The sequence below is a fragment of the Thalia democratica genome, chromosome 9 (genome assembly GCF_965202585.1).
Source record: "Thalia democratica chromosome 9, ktThaDemo2.hap1.1, whole genome shotgun sequence".
NCBI classification, from domain to species: domain Eukaryota; kingdom Metazoa; phylum Chordata; class Thaliacea; order Salpida; family Salpidae; genus Thalia; species Thalia democratica.
In genome coordinates, this window is record NC_139173.1 from 12,968,880 (window position 1) to 12,994,053 (window position 25,174).

General features: G+C 25.9%; 1 protein-coding gene across 2 annotated transcripts; it reads left to right on the forward strand.

The window, feature by feature from the left end:
- Positions 1 to 625: 625 nt before the first annotated feature.
- On the forward strand, positions 626 to 19,742 carry LOC145844240 (clustered mitochondria protein homolog). Of its 2 annotated transcripts, XM_082951613.1 has the most exons (28): positions 626 to 703; positions 1,101 to 1,198; positions 2,477 to 2,650; positions 3,002 to 3,173; positions 3,869 to 4,015; positions 4,143 to 4,432; positions 4,966 to 5,120; positions 5,502 to 5,670; positions 6,657 to 6,761; positions 8,710 to 8,805; positions 9,123 to 9,250; positions 9,699 to 9,886; positions 10,059 to 10,378; positions 10,547 to 10,710; positions 11,347 to 11,471; positions 12,070 to 12,272; positions 12,425 to 12,568; positions 13,029 to 13,201; positions 13,552 to 13,834; positions 14,224 to 14,386; positions 14,919 to 15,107; positions 16,311 to 16,468; positions 16,955 to 17,076; positions 17,575 to 17,752; positions 18,075 to 18,125; positions 18,202 to 18,275; positions 18,725 to 18,769; positions 19,041 to 19,742. In XM_082951613.1, the coding sequence occupies exons 1-28, from the start codon at positions 655 to 657 to the stop codon at positions 19,255 to 19,257; spliced, it is 4,380 nt and encodes a 1,459-aa protein (XP_082807739.1). In that variant the 5' UTR covers positions 626 to 654; the 3' UTR covers positions 19,258 to 19,742. The 2 variants fall into 2 exon arrangements, with proteins under 2 accessions (XP_082807739.1, XP_082807740.1); XM_082951614.1 differs by lacking the exon at positions 18,725 to 18,769.
- The last annotated feature ends 5,432 nt before the right edge of the window (positions 19,743 to 25,174 follow it).

Here is a 25,174-nt window from a genome sequence, read left to right on the forward strand (position 1 = left end):
CTTTAAGTAAAATTTAGAATATCTAATAGTAGGTATTTAGGCTTGTTATTAATTCAGAAATGAAAATAAAAAAGAAACCATGACATGCACAACGTGCAATTGAAGTTGTTAAAAATATTTGTTTTAAATTTTTTATGAGTTTACATTTACAAATTTGATTTGTTTTAGCTTAGCTGTCTTTAAATCTAGGATTTGTATACATACATGTAATAATTATTATTCATGGTTTAAATGAAATACTACTGTTAATTTTCAAGTTTTTTCACTGATCTTCAAGAGTAAGCTATATTTTAGTCAGTTTGTTAAGAGAATAAAAATGAATTATGTGCTTTTAGTAACTTCAAAAATGTTTTCCTTTGCAGAATTGAAATTCAAAAATTTAAATTATTGGCCTCTAATACCACAATTTTTAGCTTGGTTTATAGTATAACAAATGATAATTTTTTTATTTGATTTTTTCTGTTCATATAAATTTTTTCTACCAGGGATGCTTTTACATTCAGAAATTATTTCAAAAATTTTTTTTTTATGTATTGAATAAAAAATACTTAATTCATTTGATAGTTTTTTTTTAATTATATGAACAACATCATGTTTATTTGATTTATATATAAAACAATTTGCAGTTATACTTTAACAAATTTTAACTAAATTATGACTATAGATGTCAATGTTCCTCAAGATGATAATATTTTAGAATCAAGTAAGTAGTTTTTATACTTGTAGTTGTTTAATATGTGATACACTATACTTATTTAAAACTTCTTCAAAATATTTAAATTTTTATGCCTTTTCTTTTTCATAAATAGATTATGAAAAATATTTTCATGAAATGAACTGAATATTTTAATTTTTGTAAAAAAAATGTTGGACCCCCACTAGTAGCATTACTTTTCAGTATCTTTTAAATATTTTATGACTATTTAAGTCAGTTTTTTACCTAAAACTTAATTTCATACTAAAAATAGACAAAATAAAAGCTTGTACTTTTAAAACTTGAATGAAATTTAGTAAACCTTGAAAAATTTATCAAAAAACTTTTGGCAACCCTGTAAAGTATGTTATTCTGTTTTATTTAAATAGCTGTATTTGATATGAAGGTGAAAACTGTATTGAAAAGAGTGAAAATAACTTTGAAGAACAATCTAATACAGATGTTGTAACTGCTGATGAAAAGAATATTGAAGAAAACTCCCAGGTAAGTATTGATTTTTGAAAAGATTTGTAGTTAAGTTAATTTATTTGTTAAATTGTTTTGAAAAAGTTATTATTATATTTAAAAGTGTTTGATTAATAAATATTTATAAAATACTAAATGTTAAATATATTCCAGTGAACTTGTTTTGCTAGGATCTTTATTAGCAAACGGTTAACTATAAATTTTAAATAGTTAAAATATTTTAACTAGTTTTTTATAAACTAAATTTGTATAATAAAAAAGTAATGAATATAAAACATAATTTTTTAGGATGCTTACCTAATATAACTACAGTGCTTATTCACTTATCCGGATACATTGGGCAAGATTTTTCTGTAAAGGTGTCCGGATAACTAAAAATCCGGATAACTACAAAAAATCATTTTTTTAATATAATAATATAACTGCTGCATTTAATGCAATTCATAATAAAAGTGTTATGGTAAAAACATATACATAGTAATTGTAAGTAGTATATAAGAAAATCATAAATAATAAAAGCTAAACTTAAGTTTAATTAATTTATTTTTTCTATGGTAGAAAAACATTAGACTTACTAACCCTCTGCAACTATATACATTTTTTATGGGTCAAGCAAGTAAAATTCATCATTTATAATTCCGCCTGCCCTAACTATCAATTTAAAAAAATATTAATTTTTGTTTAAGAGAAAATATAAATTAAATTTATCTTTAAAAACGAAAAATAATGTAAACTATCTCTTTAAATGAAATGAAAAAAAAATTTTAATTAAAAAAACAAACAGAAAGAAAACAGAAACTTTGACTAAGTTTAAAGTCAATTTAACGGAAACATATCACTCCTAGAAAACTAGCTTTTATTGGAAGTTTTAATAAAATTAAAAATAATAGACGTTTGTTATATAGTTATCCGCGTTTTCAGAAGAAAACTCATGGAATTTAAAAAGTTGCGAAACTTTTTGAATGAATTTTTATGTTTACTATTAAAATAATTTTGAATTTTCTTCTGACCAAAACTGTCCGGATAAGTGAGCGTCCGGATAAGTGAATAAGCACTGTATTTTAGATAGTATTAAAAATGCTTCATTAAGAAAAAATAGAATAAAAATAAATAGTTACATAAAAAACTTACATTTTTAATCATTATGGTTAAATGATTATGTTTAAATGATACATTTTTTAAAAATATTCACTAAAAAAAGTTTTATATATATCAAAGATATATGATTTTGTTGATCTATTTTTGGTTTGTTAATATTTTTTATTTGTTTTAAACGCAAATATAATTTTTAATCAGTCATCAGTCAATGAAAATGATTGCAACAAAAAAGAATCAGACAAACAAGTTGTGGAAAGTTCAAACAATGAGGTGGAATCAGCCAAGAACAAAGACCAGGAGTTGATTGTGATACAAGATTCTCTATATCCCATTAAGTTGTTAGTTCCAGGAGGTGAAGTGGTTGAAATTCAGGTATGATTCGAATCTTTTAAAGCAGATTGTAACATTTCTAAATCTTAGATGAATGACAGTCATTATGAATTATGTGCAAATAAATGAACACATTTTTTTCCTAAAGTTATCCTTATTTTTTTTTAGATTTTTAGTTATAGTATTATTAAATTTTATAGAATAAAACAAGTAAACAATTTTTTTAAGTGTAATTTAAAACTTGTAACGACTTACTAATTAATACATCTGCAATTTAGATTATTAATTAAAGTTATAGTATTTATTCTCTCAAGCTATATTTTTTGAGTTTTTATCTGTATATTTTATTCAAATATGTTAGTTATTAGTTTAATATAATATTATTAATTTTAGGTATCTCCTCAAGAGTTAGTGCAAGAAATTCATCAACTTGTGAAAGATAGGGAGTCAACTTGTCATAGAACATGTTTTAAATTGACTTTTGATGGAGTTACCATGGATAACTTTTGTGAGCTAAAAAATATTGAAGGACTTAAGGAAGGCTCTGTGATAAAACTTGTTGAAGGTAAAATGTTTTAAATAAACAGCTTTTGTTTAAATTATAAAGAAAAAAACTGTATAATTACTTTTTATACATTGTTAAGTAAAGTCACATGAAGTCAAAGCTTTTTTTTAAAACTAACATTAGCTCGTATATATAAAGTCAAGTATGGTTAAATTATCAATTTTTAATGGAATATAAAACTAAAATTTTAAGATATAGTAGCTTTTTTAAACATTTTCAGTTATAAACATAAAGACTACAAAAATTTAGTTGTCAGTGTTGTTAGAAGTTTAAAAATAATAAATATCTAGCATTATTTTTTGAGCCAGAAACTTCAATTTTGTAAGAAACATTCTTTAAATGATAAACAAAAACACATGGATAACAAAACATTTTTAAATAAAAAGTATTCATTTGTTCAATGATTCAAATGTAAATAATAAACTAGCTGTAAAAATTCTATGAAGGTTGGTTGAAAGATAAGGAAATTTATACTTTTAGTGAAATAATCTTTCTTTTTCTTTATAGTTTGTGCCTTTTGTTAGCAACCCAAAAGTTACTATGAATTTATTTAATTTGTGATAACTTATATATTAACTAAGATCAACTTGTAAAATATAATATAGCCATAATTATCATATTTATTTCATAACTAATTTTTTTATAGTAACCAGTTAAGTATTTATAAATTATTTATTATAAATTTTTTATTTCAGAATCATATAGTGTTCGAGAAGCACGGATTCATCTGCGTCATATTAGAGATCTTTTACACTCTCTTGACAACATAGACGCTCATTATGGTGTTGATTGTTCATCTGTGTGTTATGTTAACACGATTACTAACCAAGAAATTAGCTCAGGTTAGATTCCGACTTATTTTACTTTTAATTTTTTTTTTAAACTCTTTAGCTTAAAATGACATTAATGGATTATATTACTATTACTTGTTCTAAGTGTAAAAAAAAACACTTATATGCTATTTTTTAGAAGTTAATCTGGCAAGCAACAGTGGCAATGCAGCGAGTGTAACTATCAACACTTCGAAGAAAGAAGGCAGCGGCCGAAGCTCACCCGAGATTCAGCAGGCTGACCAAGCAAATAACGGACCGGTTTCTAATAATGACCACAGCAACAAAAAAAGTAAGAGAGCAAACAAGACAGAAGCACACAGCAACGGCACAGTGGACTGCACTCCCCCTGATTACATAATGCCTGGTAGCAAAGATCGTCTGGTCACACCTGTTCATCCTCGCAGCAACGATAATGATTCTGTTAAGGTATGCTTGGCCACCTTTTGTTTTCAAGATTGTTATTAATACATGTCCATTTCGATTTTGAGTTTTGATAACTGGATCTATTTTACGTGTAAATATAAATTTTGATTCAGAAAAAATACTCTTAAAGTTATTCATTTAGGTAAAATAAAAAAGTTTGTAATATTGTAATGTTGTTTTATAGTAATTGTAAAAAGTAACAATTTATTTTAGTTTAGCTAATATATAAATAGTCCACAATGTTCTTTATTGAAGTCAAAACTTATTTTAACTATTTGTTGTTTTAAAAAATAAATATTACATAGAAATTACTATTATAACTAATATTTTTATATATGATAACAAGTAAAATAGTTTTTACAATCTAAGTTAAAATAGTTTCGAAGGTTATTTTAAGGTTTAATATTTTTACATACCATATGGTAGAATTATATTTGCTAGGAACCATGGTAGACGTTTTTAGATTCTAATTTACTAAGAGAAACATGTAAAAACCTAATTCTAGTTTGTGCTATATTTTTTAATACAACCAACAGATGTCGTCTTGTCTCAAACTGATCACAATGTCGTTGTGGAATCCACCTCCGGGTAACAGACGACTTCACGGCGATCTCATTTACGTTTATGCCGTCACAAATGAAGGCAAACGTTTTCACATAACTTGCAATCCGAGAGGATGGTTTGTGAGCCAGTAAGTTCGAGCATATACAATATTTAAGATAGTTTTTAAAACATTTATTGTTAGATAGCTTTAAAAGCTTAAATTGAATTATAGAGAACAACAACTTACTGGTATTTAATTAAAGTTTGTAATGGAAAGTTTTTTGTTTTACAAACTAGTAAGTACAATTAACAAGTTTTGAAAGTTAGATTTTTTTTACTAAGATTAAGTTTGTTGTTTGATGCAATTTTGTTAAATGCTAATTAATATTGTGTACAAATTGACTACTTTTATGATAAGTTTGTTTAATAAAAAAAGTATTTGAGAGTTTTTAAATGTAAAATAATTAAATTTTTAATAACTTTAGTTGTATTGTTAGGTTAATCATAAAAATTTTCTTATTACAAATAGATCAGATATCGACGTATTCAATCCAAAGCCAGCCCAAGGTGCACAAATTTACCATTCATTGGTTGATTTGCTTAATGTTTTATCACCTCAATTTAAGAAAAACTTTGCTATTTTGAATAAGAAAAGGTTTAATAGACATCCATTTGAAAGATTAGCAACACCTTTCCAAGTGAGCTTTTATAAAAATATTAATATTTTTTGAAAACTTTGTAATATAATTTAAGTCTTTTTACTCATTATTTCTCAAAAAATAGGAACATTTAATAAAAAAAGGTTTTGATTAAATCACTATCGTTTTTAAATTTTAGCCTAATATACAGTCTTTATTTGTTATATACAGGGTTGCCACTATACCTGGAATCCTGGAAAAACCTGGAATTTGACAATTTAGGCAAAAAAAAACCTGGAAAAACCTGAAGTTTTGAACAAAAATCTTTAAAAAACCTGGAATTTCAACAATTTTCACATGTTCAGTAGTAAAATTTCGATTTGGCTCAAAAAATCAATCATATAAATAGAAAATTTTTGTCATCATCAAAATTTTTGTCATTAAAAAACATATTTAAAGTAGCTTTATTTTACAGTATCTTTTCAATGTTATTATACTATTTAACACAGTTTCTTACCTTAAACTTAATTTTAAATTAAAAATAACCCAAATTTGTGTACTTTTAAAAACCTGGAAGAAATTAGGAAAACCTGGAAAAAAAATTGAAAAAATGAGTGGCAACCCTGTATATACTTAGTTTAAAACGTTAATCTAATTACTTATAATGCTTTAAATATCAAGACCAATAGATTCTAGCAAAAAGTATGTTTACTTAAGATTTTTTACATAATAACTTTAATGATTGTTGATTATACTAAAAAATATATTTTATTACACAGTGTAGTTTATAAGTTCTTAAATTATTTTTCCGAATTTTAGAGATTGTAAATTTATCAAATAAAAGTTAATTCTTTATTTAAAAGACCCTATCAAAAGTTTTCACTTTTTCTATAGCTTGTTCCAGGTTTTAAAAATAAATCTACTGTTTAGCAAATAAACAACAGTGAAATTAAAACCATTGAGTTTGTTTTAAAGTTTTGTACCTAAATTTTAGTAGGAAAATATTTGAATTCCGTTTTACTTTTTTAATACAAATAATGACATAGGTAAACAATTGGACTTGTCCTGAACTGGTGCACGAAGTTGATCATGTGAGAGCAGAAGATACGTTCAGTTCAAGATTGACCGTCGAAGAACACCTTCCTGGACAAGTTAGTACTTAAAAATGCTATAAAATTTTATGGTATACCTGTAGTTACTAATCTAGTTAAATAAGCTATATAATTGAACTTTTAGCAACTTTTTAAACTTAACAGTTGTATAGTTTGTAAATAGGAGAATTTGTTTTACTCATAGCAAGATTTATTAGTACACGAGGATTGTTAGAGTTTAGAATGTTAAGAAGTTGAATAGTATATTTTGTTTACATAAAAAAGGTTGTAGCATAGTTAATTGATAAAGAACTGTAACGATTATAAAATTTAGATTTTTCCATAAGGTTTGTTTAATATTTTTTTAAGCTTTCTGTAGGAATTTAGTGATACGGATAGGTAGTTCAATTTTATGATATAGTTATTAAGTATACAGCTTTAAAATTTCATTGTAAACGGTTTTGTAATAATAAATTAGCTAATTTTACCAAAAATATTTGTCATCTTCCTTTTCTAGTTTAACGATTTCTTTCATACTTTTTTAGTTCAAATTTTTGTTTTATATTTAAAATAACAATTAAAAAGACATAATTTAAGACTATTTTGTATTTGAAAAGTTTTAATAAAAAAAAGTTTCTGTAGTTTATTCAAAAGCTTTAATTTGCTTAAAAACAGTATTCTAATTTTTAAAATCAGCATTATTTAATAAGAAGTGGTCAAAATTTTAAATTTAATTATAAATACGAAACTAAAACTATTTGCACAAACTATATATCATAGACATATCTAAAATATGTTTCAACTAAATTTGTGAACATTTAGTAATAGCAGGTGGTTAAAGTTTTAGATTTATATGTATTATAACATTTTTCTTAAAATTATCCTGTAGCCATGTCTAGTCAAAAAATTAAGATTTCACTATTACAAAATTGTATTGCAACTTTTAAACGCCCTTTTCACACCTCCATAACTTTAAAACTGTTTTGCAGCCTAGAGTTTACTTTAATGTTTTTTTTATTATATGTAGAAGAATGAATTATTTAAAACTTTCTTTAATTTACACAGTTTAGTCTACAGACCAGACAGCCACTCTATTTTGATTTAAATTTGTTTTTTAATATTTACTTATTTTTGAATAAAATCTATTATTATGTTTTTTTTTTGCTTGTGTCGCGTAAAAAAATTACAGGTAAGTTATGATCAACTTATTATAGATTTTATAGATAGCTTAATTTAAACACTGGTATGAAATAAAAGATTTTGTAACTGCAACTGAACTATTGTATATAAAATATTAATGTTATAGTGTGTTTTCTAACTTTTTGTATAAAATCTCTGTGCGCGTACAGTTGAACTATCAAGGAAACATTCCGATTGCAGTCTAAATTGATAAGTTTACATTTGTTTTAACATGTTCTGAATCCGCTTTCGCTGTTTTGGTTTAATGCAAAACAAACTGTTTGTTATTAGAACTAGCAGAATAATTTAAGTTTAAAATGTTTCAATATATATTGTACCTTATTACAGAATGTTTACATTTTTTTTTGCTCACTACAGTTCATTCTTGCACAATTAGGAACACACTTACTGAAATTATTTAATAATGATTAGTTAGGTAATTTTTTAGGTTAAGTTTTTTATTAGGTGTAAATTTTAAAAGCAGTGATAACATTAATAGAATTTAGTTAGTTTGGTTATCCGAATCTAAATGTTAAAAGTAAACTTCAAGTTTTATATATTGTTTCACAAATTTTGTTAAATGATTGTTGTTTAGTATTTATACCACTTTTGAAATTAAGTAAAATTTATAATAGATAAATATCGTAGAAGTGTTTTTAACTTTAGTTAGTTATAATTAATAATTCTGTCAGAAAGTAATCAAAATTAGATTTCCTATATGTTTTTTATAGCTGTTTTTTTTTTATCACAATATTACATGATTATCATTTATATGTTGTAACTTAGGCGCTGATGTTTTAGATAAAATAATTGACAATTTTCTTAATAGAATACGCGCGATTGGAATGAAGAAATTTCTGGAACAAGAGAACTTGCACGAACTACTTTACCTGAAAGGCTGCTCAGAGAAAGAGCTATGTATAAAGTAAGCAATTTTTAATCAGTCTTGGTTATTTTTATGTATAGAAATTTTTTTTAATTATATAATTTGAATGAAACTTTATTAGTATATAAATTATTAATAAGTTGAAAATTGTAGTGAAAAAAGTAATAAGTTGCTGATAAACTTGACAAAAAGTTAATTAAAAGTAATCAGTAACCTTAAAGTGGGTTATTTTTTAAACTAAATAACATGCTTGTGTTTAGACCGCATATGTTTTTTAGTGTTAAATGCCTTACATAACTCGTACTGTTTTGAATTATAGATCTGTTTCATAAATAATAAGTTTTTTCAACTTTTAGGTCCATTCTGATTTCGTAGCTGCGTCTACCAGGGGTGCTATTTTGTGCGTTGATGGCAATGTTATGGCAATAAATCCAGGCGAAGCTAAAAACATGAGAATGTATATTTGGAATAACATATTTTTCAGGTTGCCAACTCATTTACCAATCCAAACTTTATATTGTTATATAGTTTGTTATTTATAACCTTTTCAAAGATTTTTTTGTAATACTTACTTCTTCACATAGTAAATTAAAAAAAAATATTTTTATTAAATTTATCTATAGTGAAGTAGAATATTTCTGCAATAGTTTTATATACTTTCCAAAAATTTTTATTTCTATAAACTTACAAAAATACCCACTTATATAAGCTAGGTTTGTTTTTATTTAACAAATTTGATTTCAACTATTGTACTAAAAATGATAGCGCCATATCATTATATCAACTGATAGGTTTTCTTTGATCAAGCACTAATTTTATCATATTTTAATAATTTCAATTTTATATAAGAACAGCGTTACACAATTAGAGCAAACGAATTTCATTACTATCTACTTTTAGCATTTTTTATTAAGTTAATTATTAAAATACAGCTTGGGATTCGACGTGAGGGATCACTACAAAGACTACGGCGGTCATCACGCGGCATTCTACGCGCCTTCAGCTGACCTCAACGGTGTCAGGGCTTACGGCAGGTTGGACATTCCCGGTTTGAACGTGCTGGGAACATGCGTTGTCGATTACAAGGGATACAGAGTCACTGCTCAAACTATAATCCCTGGTACTTTTGTATATCTTATTTCGTCTTAGTAAAATATTTTTCTACTAAAAGCTAATTTGGACAACTTTATTTTTTAAATTGTAATTTTTGTAGAGTTTATAACTAGTGTTGGATTGTTTTTTGTGAAATTATAAGTTTTCAAAATTCGTATAACATAATTAATTTATTTTAGGTATTCTTGAACGTGAGCAAGAGCAGTCAGTTGTTTACGGATCAATAGATTTTGGAAAAAACATCAGAACTACAGAAAAATTTCTCGAGTTGCTTAACAAAACAACAAAAAAGATGCACATTGTTCCGCACTCTATAAAGGATGCTAAAATGGAAAGCATAAAATTAGAGTCTTCAATTGAGTGCAAAGGTATACTGGGAAATGACAAGCGTCATTACATTCTCGATCTGCAGAAGAGTTTTCCGCCTGATGTTAACTTTTTACCTCCTCATGAAGGTGAATACGAAGAGCCCAAATCAGACAACAAGGATTTAGACAAAGTCAGACATGCGGTATTATTTAAAAATAAAAGTATGAAGTAGCGTTTTAAAAAAGTTAAGTATAAAGTTATAAAAATTAAAGGATTAAGTTAATTGGAATTTTGTATTTGTAAAATATTTTACTTGGAAATGTTGGTTAATTTTTTTAAGTAGGCTAATGCATTACAGATTGAAGTAGTCGAAACAGAAGAGTCTAAAGAACAAAAGCGAAAGTATTTCAAATGGCAAACGAACTTGTGCGAGGAAAGTACGAAGATGGGATTTCCAAAGAAACATTTGCACAGACTTGTGACACATCGACCTGAGTTAATTGACGCTTACGCTGATGTTAAGTTGGTTGCTTAAATGATACTAAAGCTTTTGTATGACTTAGATGCTAAACTTTCCCTTATACACCTGTATAGTTTAAGTGGCGTAAAGAACTACGCAAGTAATAGTTTATCAAAATTAAAAGTATTTTTGGTTTTCATATATAAACAGTAAATCTACAGTGTGCTAGATAATCCATAAGTTTTTTATAACTTACATTATCTTTTTTTTTTAATGATCTATCTTGAAAACAGCTATATCAATGTTATTGTAACTATTTCTTTCAATTATATTTTATGTAACCACTCACATATTTTTAAAATGTATAAAAAAATAATTTATTTTGTTTATTATTAGAAGACAATAGTTTATTAAACACTTTTATACTTAATCTTTTTGATTAAAGTCTTCTTGATTTATATCATCACAGAGTATCTGTATTCTTATTTGAACGTAACTGTTAATTTTAATCTATTTTGAAAATAACTATTGTTCAATTTAAAAAAAAAACATTTTAAACAATTGCATACTTTAAAAATTTTACTTACATTTTATAACTAAAATACATACTTAATTATAACTTCTTACAACCTCTCTGAGTAAAAAATTAAGTAATATCAAGTTTATTAACGGGTTAAGTAATAAGCTCACTTTTTTAGATACCACGAATTTATTCGTATATGCACCACTAAAATTGTTCAGTATAGAAATGAGGAGAAACAAAAACTAACTGAAAAAGATACAACAGAGTCAGAACAAAACAAAGAAGATAAAAAGAAAATGAGTATGTTTAATTGTTTTTAAGTAAATGTTTTTCTTCGATACAAAATGAATAGTTCGAAATAAGCACTACAATCGTTTTAAAAGATAATGAGTTATTTATCATTCACTAATATTAGCCACTTTCTTGAAATAACGACAATTAAAGTTATGTAACGTTAATTGGTCACTATTTGTTCTAGTTTATTAGTCACATAGCAGTAGATAATTAGCAACAGGTGAAACTAACTGTTCTTGTGTTTTAATTCTAATGCATCATACATTCTCTTTTTTTTCTACAATATTAATTGTTGTAGTATCAATAAACAGTAAAATAAAATTAAAGTTTTGTTTAGTATTTTATTATAACAATATATTAGTTCTTTAGTTTGTTTTACCGGTTTGAGTTTACATTATTCGTTAAAAAAATAATTTAAATTTTTTTTGTCTCATAATAGTTTAGACATGTAATCAAAAAATTATTTTTCAATACTAAAGTATCTAACTAAATTTTATCAGTTTTACATGATTCACTCTTTTTTATTATTTTAGTTTTTTGTAATATTCGGAGCTAATTACTTTTTGTTTCTTAATAAAATTAAAGCGTTCAACAAACTGAACAGTGGCCGAATGGCAAGACGAGGCGGTGCGAAGCGCGGCGAAGGAAGTGGGAAGTTACAAGGAGGACGAGTTCGACATCAGGTTCAATCCCGACGTGTTCTCGCCCGGCCTCAACTTCGACGAGTGCGACGAGGAAATTGAGAAGGAAAGGTCGCAAATCGTCGACTTGGCCAACTTCCTCGTCAAAAACCAAATACCCGCTTTTGTGAGTTGTTATAAACCTTATTTTTCTAAAACTGATTCTAAATTTTATTGTTTTCTGACAATAAAGTGAAACACTTTTCACTTAACTGTTTCATAAACTTATGGTCATAAACTAATGGTTTAATATTTTTACCAAATTTTTATATTTAACAGGTGAAAGAGTGTACTGATCAATTAATTAATCCAATGGACGGTCATCAGTTGACGTGTGCTCTTCACGAAAAGGGTATCGGTGTTAGATATCTGGGTAAAATCGTTCCGCTCTTCAAAGATCTAGCCAATGTACAACATATATACGTTAGTTTTTTCTCTTTTGAATGTTATAAAGTAAATTTTTTGTATAAATTAATCTTATATCTTAGGCTTTGTTTCATTTATTATTTCTAAGTTCTAAACTGCTTTTAAAAACTTTAGAATAAAACTTAATATTAATTTTAACAATATGACTTTTATAAGTACAAAATAACAACACTTATGTTTTAAAATATACTGCTATAAACAAAAATTTTGTTAAAAAAATAACTTAAACTAGAAAAAACTACTTTAAAATTTTGTAGTAAATTAAGCTGTCTTAACAGTCAGAATAAATTTTGATACGAACCTAGCTGCATATCTTATAAATTTCAATAAATCGGTTCGTTACTGCAAGTTCGAAAATATTTTAAAAAAAACTTTAATCTGGCAATAAAATATTCTTGAATTAGTATACATACTTATAATCTATCAAGTATATCAATGTTAAATAACTTATCTACAGAAAACAGGAGTGATGGAGGTGATTGTTAGAGCGACTAAGCACGTGATGCGAATGTATTTGCAAGATTTGGACAACCTCAACGTCGGGTGCGGAGTTTCGCATTTTCTCAATTGTCTCTTATCATCTGCCAATTCTTTCGTGGCCCCAAGCAGGCCCGACGATATGCTTCAGAGGTTATTTTTTTTACCAAAAGTTTTTAATTAAAAACGCTCATACTTGTCAAATAGTGTGTCAACTAACAAATCTGTTTGTTGTAAAAATATACAATATATTTTTATTAAGAATTCAATAAAACATGTTTAGAAGTATAAAGCCTGTTTTTCCATAAATAATTTAGGCGTAGGTTTTTTTAATATCCGTATGTTGGTGTTTAAGCTTTATTTTATTTTAAAAGTGAAATTAAAAAACTAAAATTTTAATATAGAGTTAGTTTTTTAAATTAAAGCTATTGTACTGTGTCAAATTAGGATTGTTATGTTATAAGTATAACAAGCTATTGTAAATAAGCGATTATGAACTTCAGCAAGAAGAAAAAGAACAAAAACCGTAACAAGAACCGGCAAAACAACCAGCAACAAAGCAGTCAAAATTCAAATCCTTCCAGTAACGACTCGCCGTCCGCAAACACTGACGCGCCGTGGCACAAGCTCACTCCTGAAATTTTGTGGGAGCAAATTTCAAAGGAGTGTTTGGAGTACTACGCGATCGAGCTTCCTGACCTTAGTTGCGTGGACGATTTGGTAAACGTGTACGACATTCAAAAAATTTCAGTTCTCAGAAGACTGTGTCATGTCGTAGGCGTACAGGTTAGAAGTTCGATAAACCGCAAAATATTAAATTAAATTTACAAAATTTGAAAATGCTAATAAATATTCTTTTTTTTTAATGAATATTGATTGCAAGCTCAATTTTCACAGTATGTTCCTATAAGTTCACGTAATTATTCACTTATTTTTACTTGATAACATTCAAGTAACATTATTAAGATAAATATCTTCTAAAACTTTATTATTAATTTTTTTAATTGCAGACTAGGTAGCATTCTAAAACTTGGATTATTTTTAAAATACATTTCATCTACTTTAATCGATAAAAATGTTTTTAATAGATATTTTGAATACAGCTTAAGTGTTGAAATTATTTTAATTATAAGTATTTAGGTTTTTACAAATAATCACATACAAATATAATTCAGCTTGTATCACGTGACTACCAGCTTGATGTTGTCAGCAGCAAACACAAGAAGCTGTTCACCGACGATGACGTCGTCAGGTTATTCCCCGTCATCAAGCACGCGCCTCCCAGGGCAACCGACGCTCATCAGTTCTTCCTTTCTGCCCAGCAGAAGCTGCAACAGGGTATATAAATATCGTTATGTATTTTATGTATAGAATTAAAACACTATTTGTTGGTAAATTTGTCTGTAGATTACATTCAAACTAGTGATAAGCGACTGATTAACTCGTTAATTTTTCGATCTAACTTGTTTATATTTTGATGAAAAATATGGTTTTTTATGCAGATTAAATAATTTTCACACTAATATGACAACTTTTCTCATACAAATAAAAATTATACAAAAGAATTATTTCAAATGTTTCAAAATAGTAGAATTGTGATGATAAATTATGAATATTTATTATAATTATTTGTTATAAAATATATAGTTCACTATATAAATAGTTAGAATTGTGATCACTTTTCTAGAAGCAGATATTATTAATAAACAAAACTTAAAGCTATTTTTTTTTTGCTTCCTTAGGTGTTCTATTGATATTAAACCAATAAATACTAGTTATTAAAAATATTCTTTATTATTATTTTTACTTTTACCAGAGGGTTCACATACATTTGTTTAAAGTTGAATAAATTTTATGCAATTGGATTCAGGTGCGATCCGCGAAGCTTTCGAGCTTTACACTGAATCGTTGAATTTATTTACCAACGTGTATGGAGCTATCCACACTGATATCGCGGTGTGTTACCGACAACTGGCGAAACTTCATTACATGTTTAGTGAACACAATGAAGCTATTACAACCCAACTCAAAGCGGTCATCATTTCTGAGCGTTGTAATGGTTTGTTTTAGTTCTATTTAAAGTAGTAACTAATAACAATACTTAAAAAGTAATTGGTTTATTTGTTCAGGTTGTTTTAAAAAGTTAACTTACGAGTTGTACTAGTATTTTCTAATTAAATGAATTAAAATTTATTAACTAATTAATTTTCGAACTTTAAAATTAAATCCTAGCAAATACAATTTTGTGATTTAGTTATAAAACACTATAAGCTAATAATGTAGTAAGTATTAAACAAAAATATGTTTCTGTAGCAGCATTTTAACATATAACTAATTTCTAGTACTTAAAGTCTGTTTGTATGCAAAAAAAATTAGTTGTGTTTATAAACATAACAGTTGTATGATAAAATAGTTTTGATTATCTACATGTAAATAAGATTTTGTTTAAAAATAATCGTCTGTCCAACCAATATTTTCAGAGATAATCATACAAAAACAGAAAATTTATTTGTGTAAACTTCAATTTTTATGTTGTTAACGACCCCGTTTAAAGCTTAATCACAATATATATCTTTCGGATTTTTTGTTGGACTGGGTGTTTATAAAGCCTTTTGATTAGTCCGAGCAATTGTGCAGGTTTGCTAAAAAACCTGGAATCCTGGAGTTTGACAATTTATGCTAAAAAACATGGAATTTGAGAAATTTTTATAAAACTTGGAATTTTAAACAACTTTTAAATGTTTAGTAGTATAATTTCGATTTGACGCAAAAAATCTATCGTATAGATAACATTTTTGTCATTATCAAAAAAAATTTTTTATTAAAAAACACATTTAAAATAGCTTTACAGTACCTTTAAATGTTGTTATACTACTTAACTTTTTTTCCTTAAACTTAATTTTAAACGAAAAATAGACCCTACCAACGTGTAATTTAAAAAAACCTTGAATAAATTTTAAAAACTTGGAGAATTAAAAAAAAAAAAATTGGCAGCCCTGAATTGTGAGAAAAGCCACACAATTTTAATTTCCAATGGAATATTATTTGCTAAAATAAAGCCAAGATTAAAATCATTACTAATTAACCATTTTATTTAAAAAAATATCCTGATATAAAGAATAGTTTTTACGGATAGCAACTATTTTGGATAGTTTCTAAAATAACAAACCTGTTTTCCAGTACTTTACCGAACTCATTAAATAAATCGCCTTCCCTTTTAAATACTTCTTAAACTAAAAAAGGAAACATTTAATATTTTAAGGCGTGGACAGTGCTGATGTTATCACAGATTTAATGAACTTGGCTCTTTATTGTTTTGCATCACAGAAAATTTCAACCTCACTAAAGCTGTTGTACCGGGCCAGATATCTGCTGCTTTTGCTTCACGGGTGTGACCATCCTGAAATCGCCCTTGTTGATGTTAGTAGTTGTTTTTACTTTGGTTTTAACACATGCTTTCTCTTTAAATTGGAGAATAAAACTGAGTTTTCTACATTGTAGTTAACTTTATTGGTCTAAGCTTTGTTGAATGTAGTTTTCTAAATTTAAGTGATATATTTTTTAAGTTTCAATAAAAGCTAATTTTTAAACATTTATTGTCTTTAATAAAGGGTGAGAAAAAAAGTGAGCAGAACTAAAAAAATTAATTTACGGTTTTTATTATTTTCGATATATGTCTGGTGGCTCTAAAATTTTAGTTTTGTATTTTAATCTTAACTTAAACTTCTTAATTGAATAGTATTCTTGTTTTAGAAACCACTTAGCTAGTATTTGCTACAATATTTCATACTTTATTTAATGCAAGTTGCTTATATTTAATTTATTAGAAATAACTAGACTCGGTTGAAGAAATGTAAACTGATTTAAATGAAAATAGTTTGTAGAACGTGTGTAAATTTTATTTAGAGCAACATAGGACTTGTTTTGCACGGAGTTCAAGAATACGAGCTTTCACTGAAATTTTTAGATGAAGCTCTGAAACTAAATGAAAAGTATCATGGCGTTGAGAGTCAAAGAGTTGCATTAAGGTTAGTTATTAAAAAAATCAATAATTAATATTAATTTTGATGTCTTTAATTTAAATCTAAAGACAAATTAGGGTTATTAGTTTTATTATATCCTGATTTGTTTTTGTTCGAATATAAATTAAGTAAGCTTGACAGAATTTTGTTTACCTAGAATTAAATTTAAGTACCAAGTTTTAAGTTATACAATATTTAGTTTTTGTGTTTTGTTTGAATCATTAAATAGCTGTAATTTAAGATTTATACTTTATGTATATTTCTTTCACAAGGCATTATTTTGAAAATGAAGTATTAAAAAGATTAAAATATTTGTTGTTTGATTTCTTACTAACTTTTATGGACTAGTACAAGCATTTATATAATGAGTTTTTTATCTATAAGCTTTTGTTTTTCAGACAAAATTTCATTAAATTTTAATAAAACTTATACTTTTTTAAAGATTAACTTTAATTTCCAAATGCTCTCAAGCTAACTAACTTGTTTTTGTTTCTTTCCCAACAGCCACCACTTGCTAGCGAGAGCTCACTCTTGCAAAGGAGCGTTCAGGTCGGCTCTCATGCACGAGAAGGAAACTTTCAAGCTGTACAAGAACTTGTACGGTGACAAACACGACAAGACCATTGAAAGCGCCGAGTGTTTGCGACATCTCACCGAGCAAGCCGTCACCTTGCAGAGAACAGTTCGTTTCTTAATAAATAAGCTCAACATTAAATAAAAAAATTAAATGTTTTATCAACGTATTTTGAAAAATATATCCATAGAGATTGTTTTTACAAAAGGAAAGGGGTGGACTTGAACATTGACGTAGCGATAAATTTAGACTTTATATTAATAATTATTATTTTTAGCCTCTGCCTTTTCAATTTCAAGTTTGGGAGTTTTTTTATCACCGTAAACTTTTCAATAGGTTATACATTAGCTTCATTATTCTTTTTTATTAAAGTATTTTTATCTGTCTGAGAATTAGTTCTTGTATTATCATAGCATATTTTAATTAACAGATGAACGAAATCTACAAGAATGGTTCTTCAAGTTCTTTTCCTCCATTACAGGTTTGTAAATTTGAGCATACATTACAAAGAAGCTGTAAATAATTTATAAGTTGCTTTCATTACTTTTGTTTTTTAGATAACTGCTCCATCAATGCAATCAGTTCTTGATTTGATGAACATAATAAATGGAATTATATTTATTCCACTTAGGTCAGTTTGAATGTATTTGGATGTTTTTTGATTGATTGTTGAGTTTGAGTCACATGTTTTCATGTCAACTTTCTAATTCATAGTTTCGCTTTTCTGAAAATATGCATAAAAAAAATTATTTAATTATAATGCAATTATTCTTATTAAATATACTTTTATTTAAAACTTTCTAGTTTAACTGTGAAATATTGTAGCATAATTTAATTGTTTGCAGTTTTTATATATGTTTTCTAATAATAAAAAAAGTGAGTTTTATTGCTGCTTTTAAACTTGTATATATTTTGGCTTTTTACATACTTATGTGATTGTTTTTTTATGCTTACATATTGAGGTGCTTATTGAAAAAATATTTGTATTAAAGGTGCTTATTTGTATCATACGAAGTTTTTTATAACTACTTTTTTAAAGCCAGTGATCGTAGTTTTGATTGCAATTGAACAAACAAACAGGTATTATCGAAGAGATTCTCAGGGAAAATTAAAAGCTGTTTTCTCGTAAGTGTTAAATTTTTAAAAGTTATAATTCTTAAGTTCTTATCCACATTAAACAATTTTTTTATTTTACTATTTTTTGCATGTTTACAACACGCTTCATTTTATTTGTTTTTGCTTGTAAAGTTTTTATTATATGTTAATACATTAAACTTGAACTCTTCATAAATCCAACCAAAATAAAAACATAAGTCATATAATCATAGCATAGTAAGTATAGTATTAAAGTAAATGCAGCTTCAATTAATTACTAAAAAATAAAAAAAAATTCCAGCTCCAAAGACCTTGATCTGATCCGCAAAGAAGTTTTGAAGCAGCAGCAGCTGAAGCAGATGATGGCTGCCGGTCAGACGGCGGAAAAATTGCTTGCCACCGGCGACACCAACAGCGGGGAGTTGCAGAAGGGTGCTGCTGAGCCGGTAGCGCCGCCTAGCGGAAACGAAGTTTCATCGGCAGCAGGTAACGAGGAAGTGGTCGCGGCTTTGGATTGAGAAGTTTTTTTCACACACAGAGTTTAGGCCTTTTGTCTTTTGGAAACGTGCTGGAAAGAATTTTTTTCAAAATATTTGCGCGTTGTGATTGGACTATTTAACTTAATGTTTCTAGAGGTTTTACATACATTAGCATCTTTATTAATTTAGTAAATTTTATTTATTGTTTGGTACTTGAATATTTTGTTTTAGACATTGATCGTTGATCTCGGATATTTGTTAGTTTTTTTAAATTATGAATAATATATTACTAAATAAGTTATAAAAACATACATTGATTGTAATTTATTTAATATATATATAAATTAAGCTATTACAAATAGTCTTTTCGAAAATTTAGAGACTCTTAGTTAAGTATATACAAATTTTAGCTGAAATTTTAGAATATTTTTTAATAAAAACTGCAATTAGTAAAAGAAAAGTAAGTAATTTTGAGTATTTATCAAGTTCTTTTTTGTTTAAATCATTTAATAAACTATGTTAGTGGCTTGAAATATGTACTTGAAGAATAACTTTATGAAAATGCATTCTTAAATATCATTATTTCTAAATAATTACTTATTAAATATAGTTTATTAATTAATATCATCCACATATTTAAAATATATTTCTTAAAACATAACCGATTTTTAAAGATACTTTTTAGAAAAGCATAGGTTGCAAGACAAGATCCCTTTGCGAGTTTACAAAACATAAATTCTTACTCCTTTTGAAATAAAATATATCAGTAAAGCATTTTTTGCTGGTAGTTATTCTATAGTTTAAAAATCAAACTAGTTCAATTAGTAGAAAGAAACAACTATGAAATCTAGGCTGTCGCTTTTTTTTTTGAAAAATACTATTGTTTAATTTTTCAAGTATAACTACGAAAAAGTAATTTGATTATTTTATAAAAGATGAATACTTTTCACACTATAAATATATCATAACCTTCAATATATTTAAAAACACTATTTTTATATTCTTAAAAATATCCTCATTTCACAAACACATCTAAAGTGCATAGCTCATTTTTTTTAAGATAGTTCAAGTTAGGTCAAGATATTAAGCATTGTATGAGGTAAATACTTAAAGTAGTTTGCATAACACACAGAAAAAGCTTGAAAGTTCGAAGTTTATTTTATGCAATTTAATCTTTAAGAATGAAAAATAAGTTAAACTTTTAAAAGTATTACAAAGCATTGAAACTAAGTTATATTAAACAATTTGGAAAAGTCTGTTTTAGAAAATCGAAAGTTATCAGCTATGCACATTGTAAGCATTAAGTTATTGTGAAGAATTAACAATAACACAGTAGTTCTAAAGATACATTAAAATTTCAACATAACAAAGGTTAAAATAGCTTTCACAAAAAACCTTGGTATGTACTACAAAGTATACTATTACTATAAGTTTGAAAAATATATAAATGATCCGTGATATTCTAATCCGTTTAATTGTCAGTATTTAGTTATAATATTAATTCATACTTTGTTATAATGCACTTCGATGTAACGTTTTTTAAACTTGTTTTTAAAAAATTTACATAAAAGTACAAATATTCAAAATAATACGATTTAATATATGTCAATTAAACAGAAACTTAAATTTTAATTCGCTAAGATGAGACCTTATGGTATAAAAGTAAAATCAATTGGAGCATAATAAAATTTAAATCTAAATTTTTGTTAAAATCTAGTTTAAATATACACACTTAATAAATGAGTTTGAAACTCTGAAAAAAACTTAAATCACTATATTTTAAAACTCACCGACCAAAATGTATACTGATGTATATAATCATTAAAATATTTTTTTATAGATTTAATGTCAAAAAATTATAAAAGTGTACAATTAAAAGACATCTATAAAATTTTAACAGTCATTATAATAATAATGGCGATTAAATTGATGTGACTTTAATTGTCGACGTTAGAATTGTTGTAGTATAAATGCTGCAATTTTAAATGTTTAGTATTACAAGAAATATAAGTACTGAGTAATTTTAAAACAAAGGGTTAACTTAGTTCCAAAAATTGAAAAAAAACTAGAATTTTATAAAAATAAAAGTTATCAGAAGGTAAGTAAGTTTGACCTTGAATCACTTGGTTAACTGAAGCACCTATGAAATTTTTCCCATCTGAAGCTATGTTGAAAAACTGATACTGTTTAAAGATTTTTTTTAATTTCACGTTTGAACCAGAATTGATACGGATGGGAAATATAAAAGATTTAATTATATCTTGATAAGAATAAATAAAACATAATTCTAAATGACCTGATGACCAAGAAGTCTTTTTGTACACCAGATCCTTAGATCAAACTTTTTTTCAGCATTTTTTTTTTTTTTTTGTTTAAAATACAATTGTGAAACACCTAATTGGCATATTCGAAAAGTTAAAAATGATCTCTGATACCAGCTTAAAGTTTCCTAAACAATGAAAATAAAAAGAGTGACTACTACAATCATCATTTTTAAAAATGTTTAAACTTACACCAAATATTCTGAAAAGGTGAAGTTTGCAGATATTAAAAATCATATACATACTTGCGTATTATAAAAACTTATTCGCACTAAAAAAATTTAATGAAAAAAATAAAGAGCTTACTATTACATTTACACAAAAAACATATTAAGACAATTCTTATGATCTGTAGTATTCTAAATACATAATATTTTTTATTATAAAAACATTACTTTTTTTTTACAATTTAAAAGTTAACTAAATTTTACTTTTTTGTTCTCAGTAAAAGTACATGCTTATTTCTAATGCACATTAAACTACTATTAATTATTACTTATTTGCTATAAAAAACATATCAGGACAATCTTTTGCTCTTTAATTTTCTAAGTACATACTTTCTTTTGTTATAATATGAGATAGTACATACTAAGTTTGAAATAAATGAAAAAAGTATTTTATTTTATGTTTAAAACAATATAACTAATAAGAATTTTTGAAGCTAATTATTTATTAGAAAAAAAACTATATAGCACTAAAAATATTAAAAGGGTTCTACATATTTATCAATTATTTATTAAAGATTTTTGTTTCGTTGTTGCAGTTTATGTTTACTTTTTTAGTTTAAATCATGAAACTTTACTCATTTGATTATAATTAAGATGGTAAAAAAGATATTTTAATTTTTAACATTCATTGAAGTAAAGAAAAAAATTAACAAAACTAAAGTAAATAAAATAAATAATTTTTTACTTATATTTTTAAAAATAAATTCGTCTGTTTATTTTACTTTTTAATTAGCTATAGCTGTGTCTATACAATTTCTTAATTGTATAAAAAACTTACAAAGGGTCACAACTAGACAAATACTAAACGTAATTGCTTACATTTTTCATAATCCACTACTTTAAGCTGGTATATTTAGAAAAATAAATAGTTTTTCTTCTTTATAAACCTTAAAGTTCTGTCACAAACAGATGCTACAAAACGTTTAATTTTTACACACAAAACATTGTTTATTTGATAAAAACAAAACTTATATAGGTCAAGTAAATCTCCTGAATCGTCCTTTTAAAAACTTTTGCATAAAGTTTATACTATTTATAAATTATTAGTTGATAGAAATTTAACAATATGTTGTATTAGTCAAAACAAGCACTATATTTAACAAAACAGATTTTTATTACAATATATATTTGCAATCACAGATGAAACCAAACTTTTAATTTTGAAGAATGTTCAAATCAATACATATAGAATATAACCTCTACTTTGAATAACAAGTCTTACATAGTTATAACTGACTTAAGGTCTAAGTTATCTTTTAACTTTGGCTTTTAATATATTAGAGCTTTTAAACTTAACTTTTGAACACAAAGTTATTGAAAACAAAGATTAAAAACTGTATTGAAGGTCATATAGACTCCGTCGGACCAAAAGAGCGATGAAATCGAATTAGGTTGTTAGCAACTAACTTTAAAAACAATTTTTGCTCCATCAGGAGAATGATTTTGTAATCAAATGTAAAAAAAAAATTTAAACGGAAGAACTTGGCTTCGATTTTAAAAGCGATTTTAAAAGACTGATTAACAGTGACCTGTAAAAATTCAATTTTTGTTTTTTATTTTTAATTCTGTTTTTAAAAACTATAAGTTTGCTTGAGCAAAAATGTTTTTTTATTTATTCTGAAGCAAGAAAAATTTAATGAAATTAATTCTGAAGTCAAAAGAATTACTTTGTAATTTATAAAATTATTCTTTTGGTACGAAAATTTTATACTGGAATGGGTATGTTTTTATGCACATTTTCTAATTTTATTTTTAAATAGTTATTTATCTTACTAAAAAAGATTGCTCGATTTACTGGAATGTAAACAGCTAATTTAAATAAAAATGTGCAAACTAAATATTTTATTTCATTTAAGTTTTTAAACAACATTATAGATAAGCAACATTGTTATGTGCAGTTTACTATTTTATTATACTTGAAAAGGTCGTATTTTTTTTTTGCGAGCGAAACCTGGTAGTAAATGAAATATTTAATTTGCACATTTTTATTTAAGTTTATTCTTAAAACAAGGTATCTAATCTTTGAATAGAATCTCTATTATTGTCAGGGATTCTTCTCTCTCTGACTAATCGTACTAACAAATTACAAATTACAATTTAAAAACAAATTACAATTAAAACTCAAACTTTCATGAAATAAAAAAAAGTATTTCAATAAAAAATACCAATTTAATAAATTCATACTTCGAAATAAACTCAAGTTGTATATGCTTAAATCATCGCTAAAAGTACTAAACTTACAAATTTTAAACGTATTGGAATAGCAACATTTTTTATTATTTTTTAAATTTATTTATATACAATAATATAAAGAAATGAAATGTTTCAACTAATTTGCAAGAATCAATCAATGCAGAACGCATTGACAGATTTTAAAGTAAAAATAATTTTTCTATACAATATTTTAAAACTCTGTGCTTTAAGTTAACTAACTCAGAAAAAAAATACAGCAACTAGTTGTTGGTTTCCTTTTACAGCAGTAATTTAACGTCTTGTCCTGGACAAGAAATTAAACTGTATCCAACAGGGTGTGCGACTCGATAACCGAAAGGTTTTTTCGTGCACTAGGTCCTAGGACGAAATATTTTGTACACATTTTTTGTCGTTCAACAAACAATAAGATATATTTAGATTACTTGAGTGCCTTATTGTTCTAGCAACGGTAAGTACTTGCTAACGGATTTGCTTTATAACTTTCTTACACTATGTGGTTTTTATTGTTTATAAACTGACATTTAGAATAATTTCCTCATGACGTCTCTAATGAGAGTTTTTAATATATAAATACATGTTAAACTATTTTTTGATGTTCAGGTATTTAAAATATAATTATTAAAGGTGCAGGTAAAGTTACACAGTATGTAGCTTGCTTGCTTGACCTTTGTTTAACGTTTATCATTGTAGGGGTGGAGAAAGTACTACTCCATTTTTACATAAATAAGTATCACCTAATATTTTACCTGACTTTGTTGAAATATAACAGTTGTTTTGATTTTCCAATAAGCTCTGTTTGTTTAAACCTTTAGGATTTTATGCGTTTTACGCTATATGTCATAAATAATTATGCGATCATTTGTATATTATAAATATGAATAGCAGTCCCTTTAACATACGTACCGATAAAATGTAAGAAAGTAGAAAAAAAAATTTGCCATAAAACTTTTTTTTTCAATGTAGGTCTACGTTACCACAAACCACATTACCAATAATGAATGATTTTTCTATTTACGATTAAAAGCTTGTGATAAAAAATATGTATGGTCAATCATAGGCTACTTATTTAAAGCAAACTTTACTGGACGTGGCATTTATTTAAACTTTATCAAAAAAAAAGTAGAACTGCCTCGAACGGTGTTAAGTTTACGATAGTTAAGGATCATGGACTGATTGCTTATTTAATAAATTAAG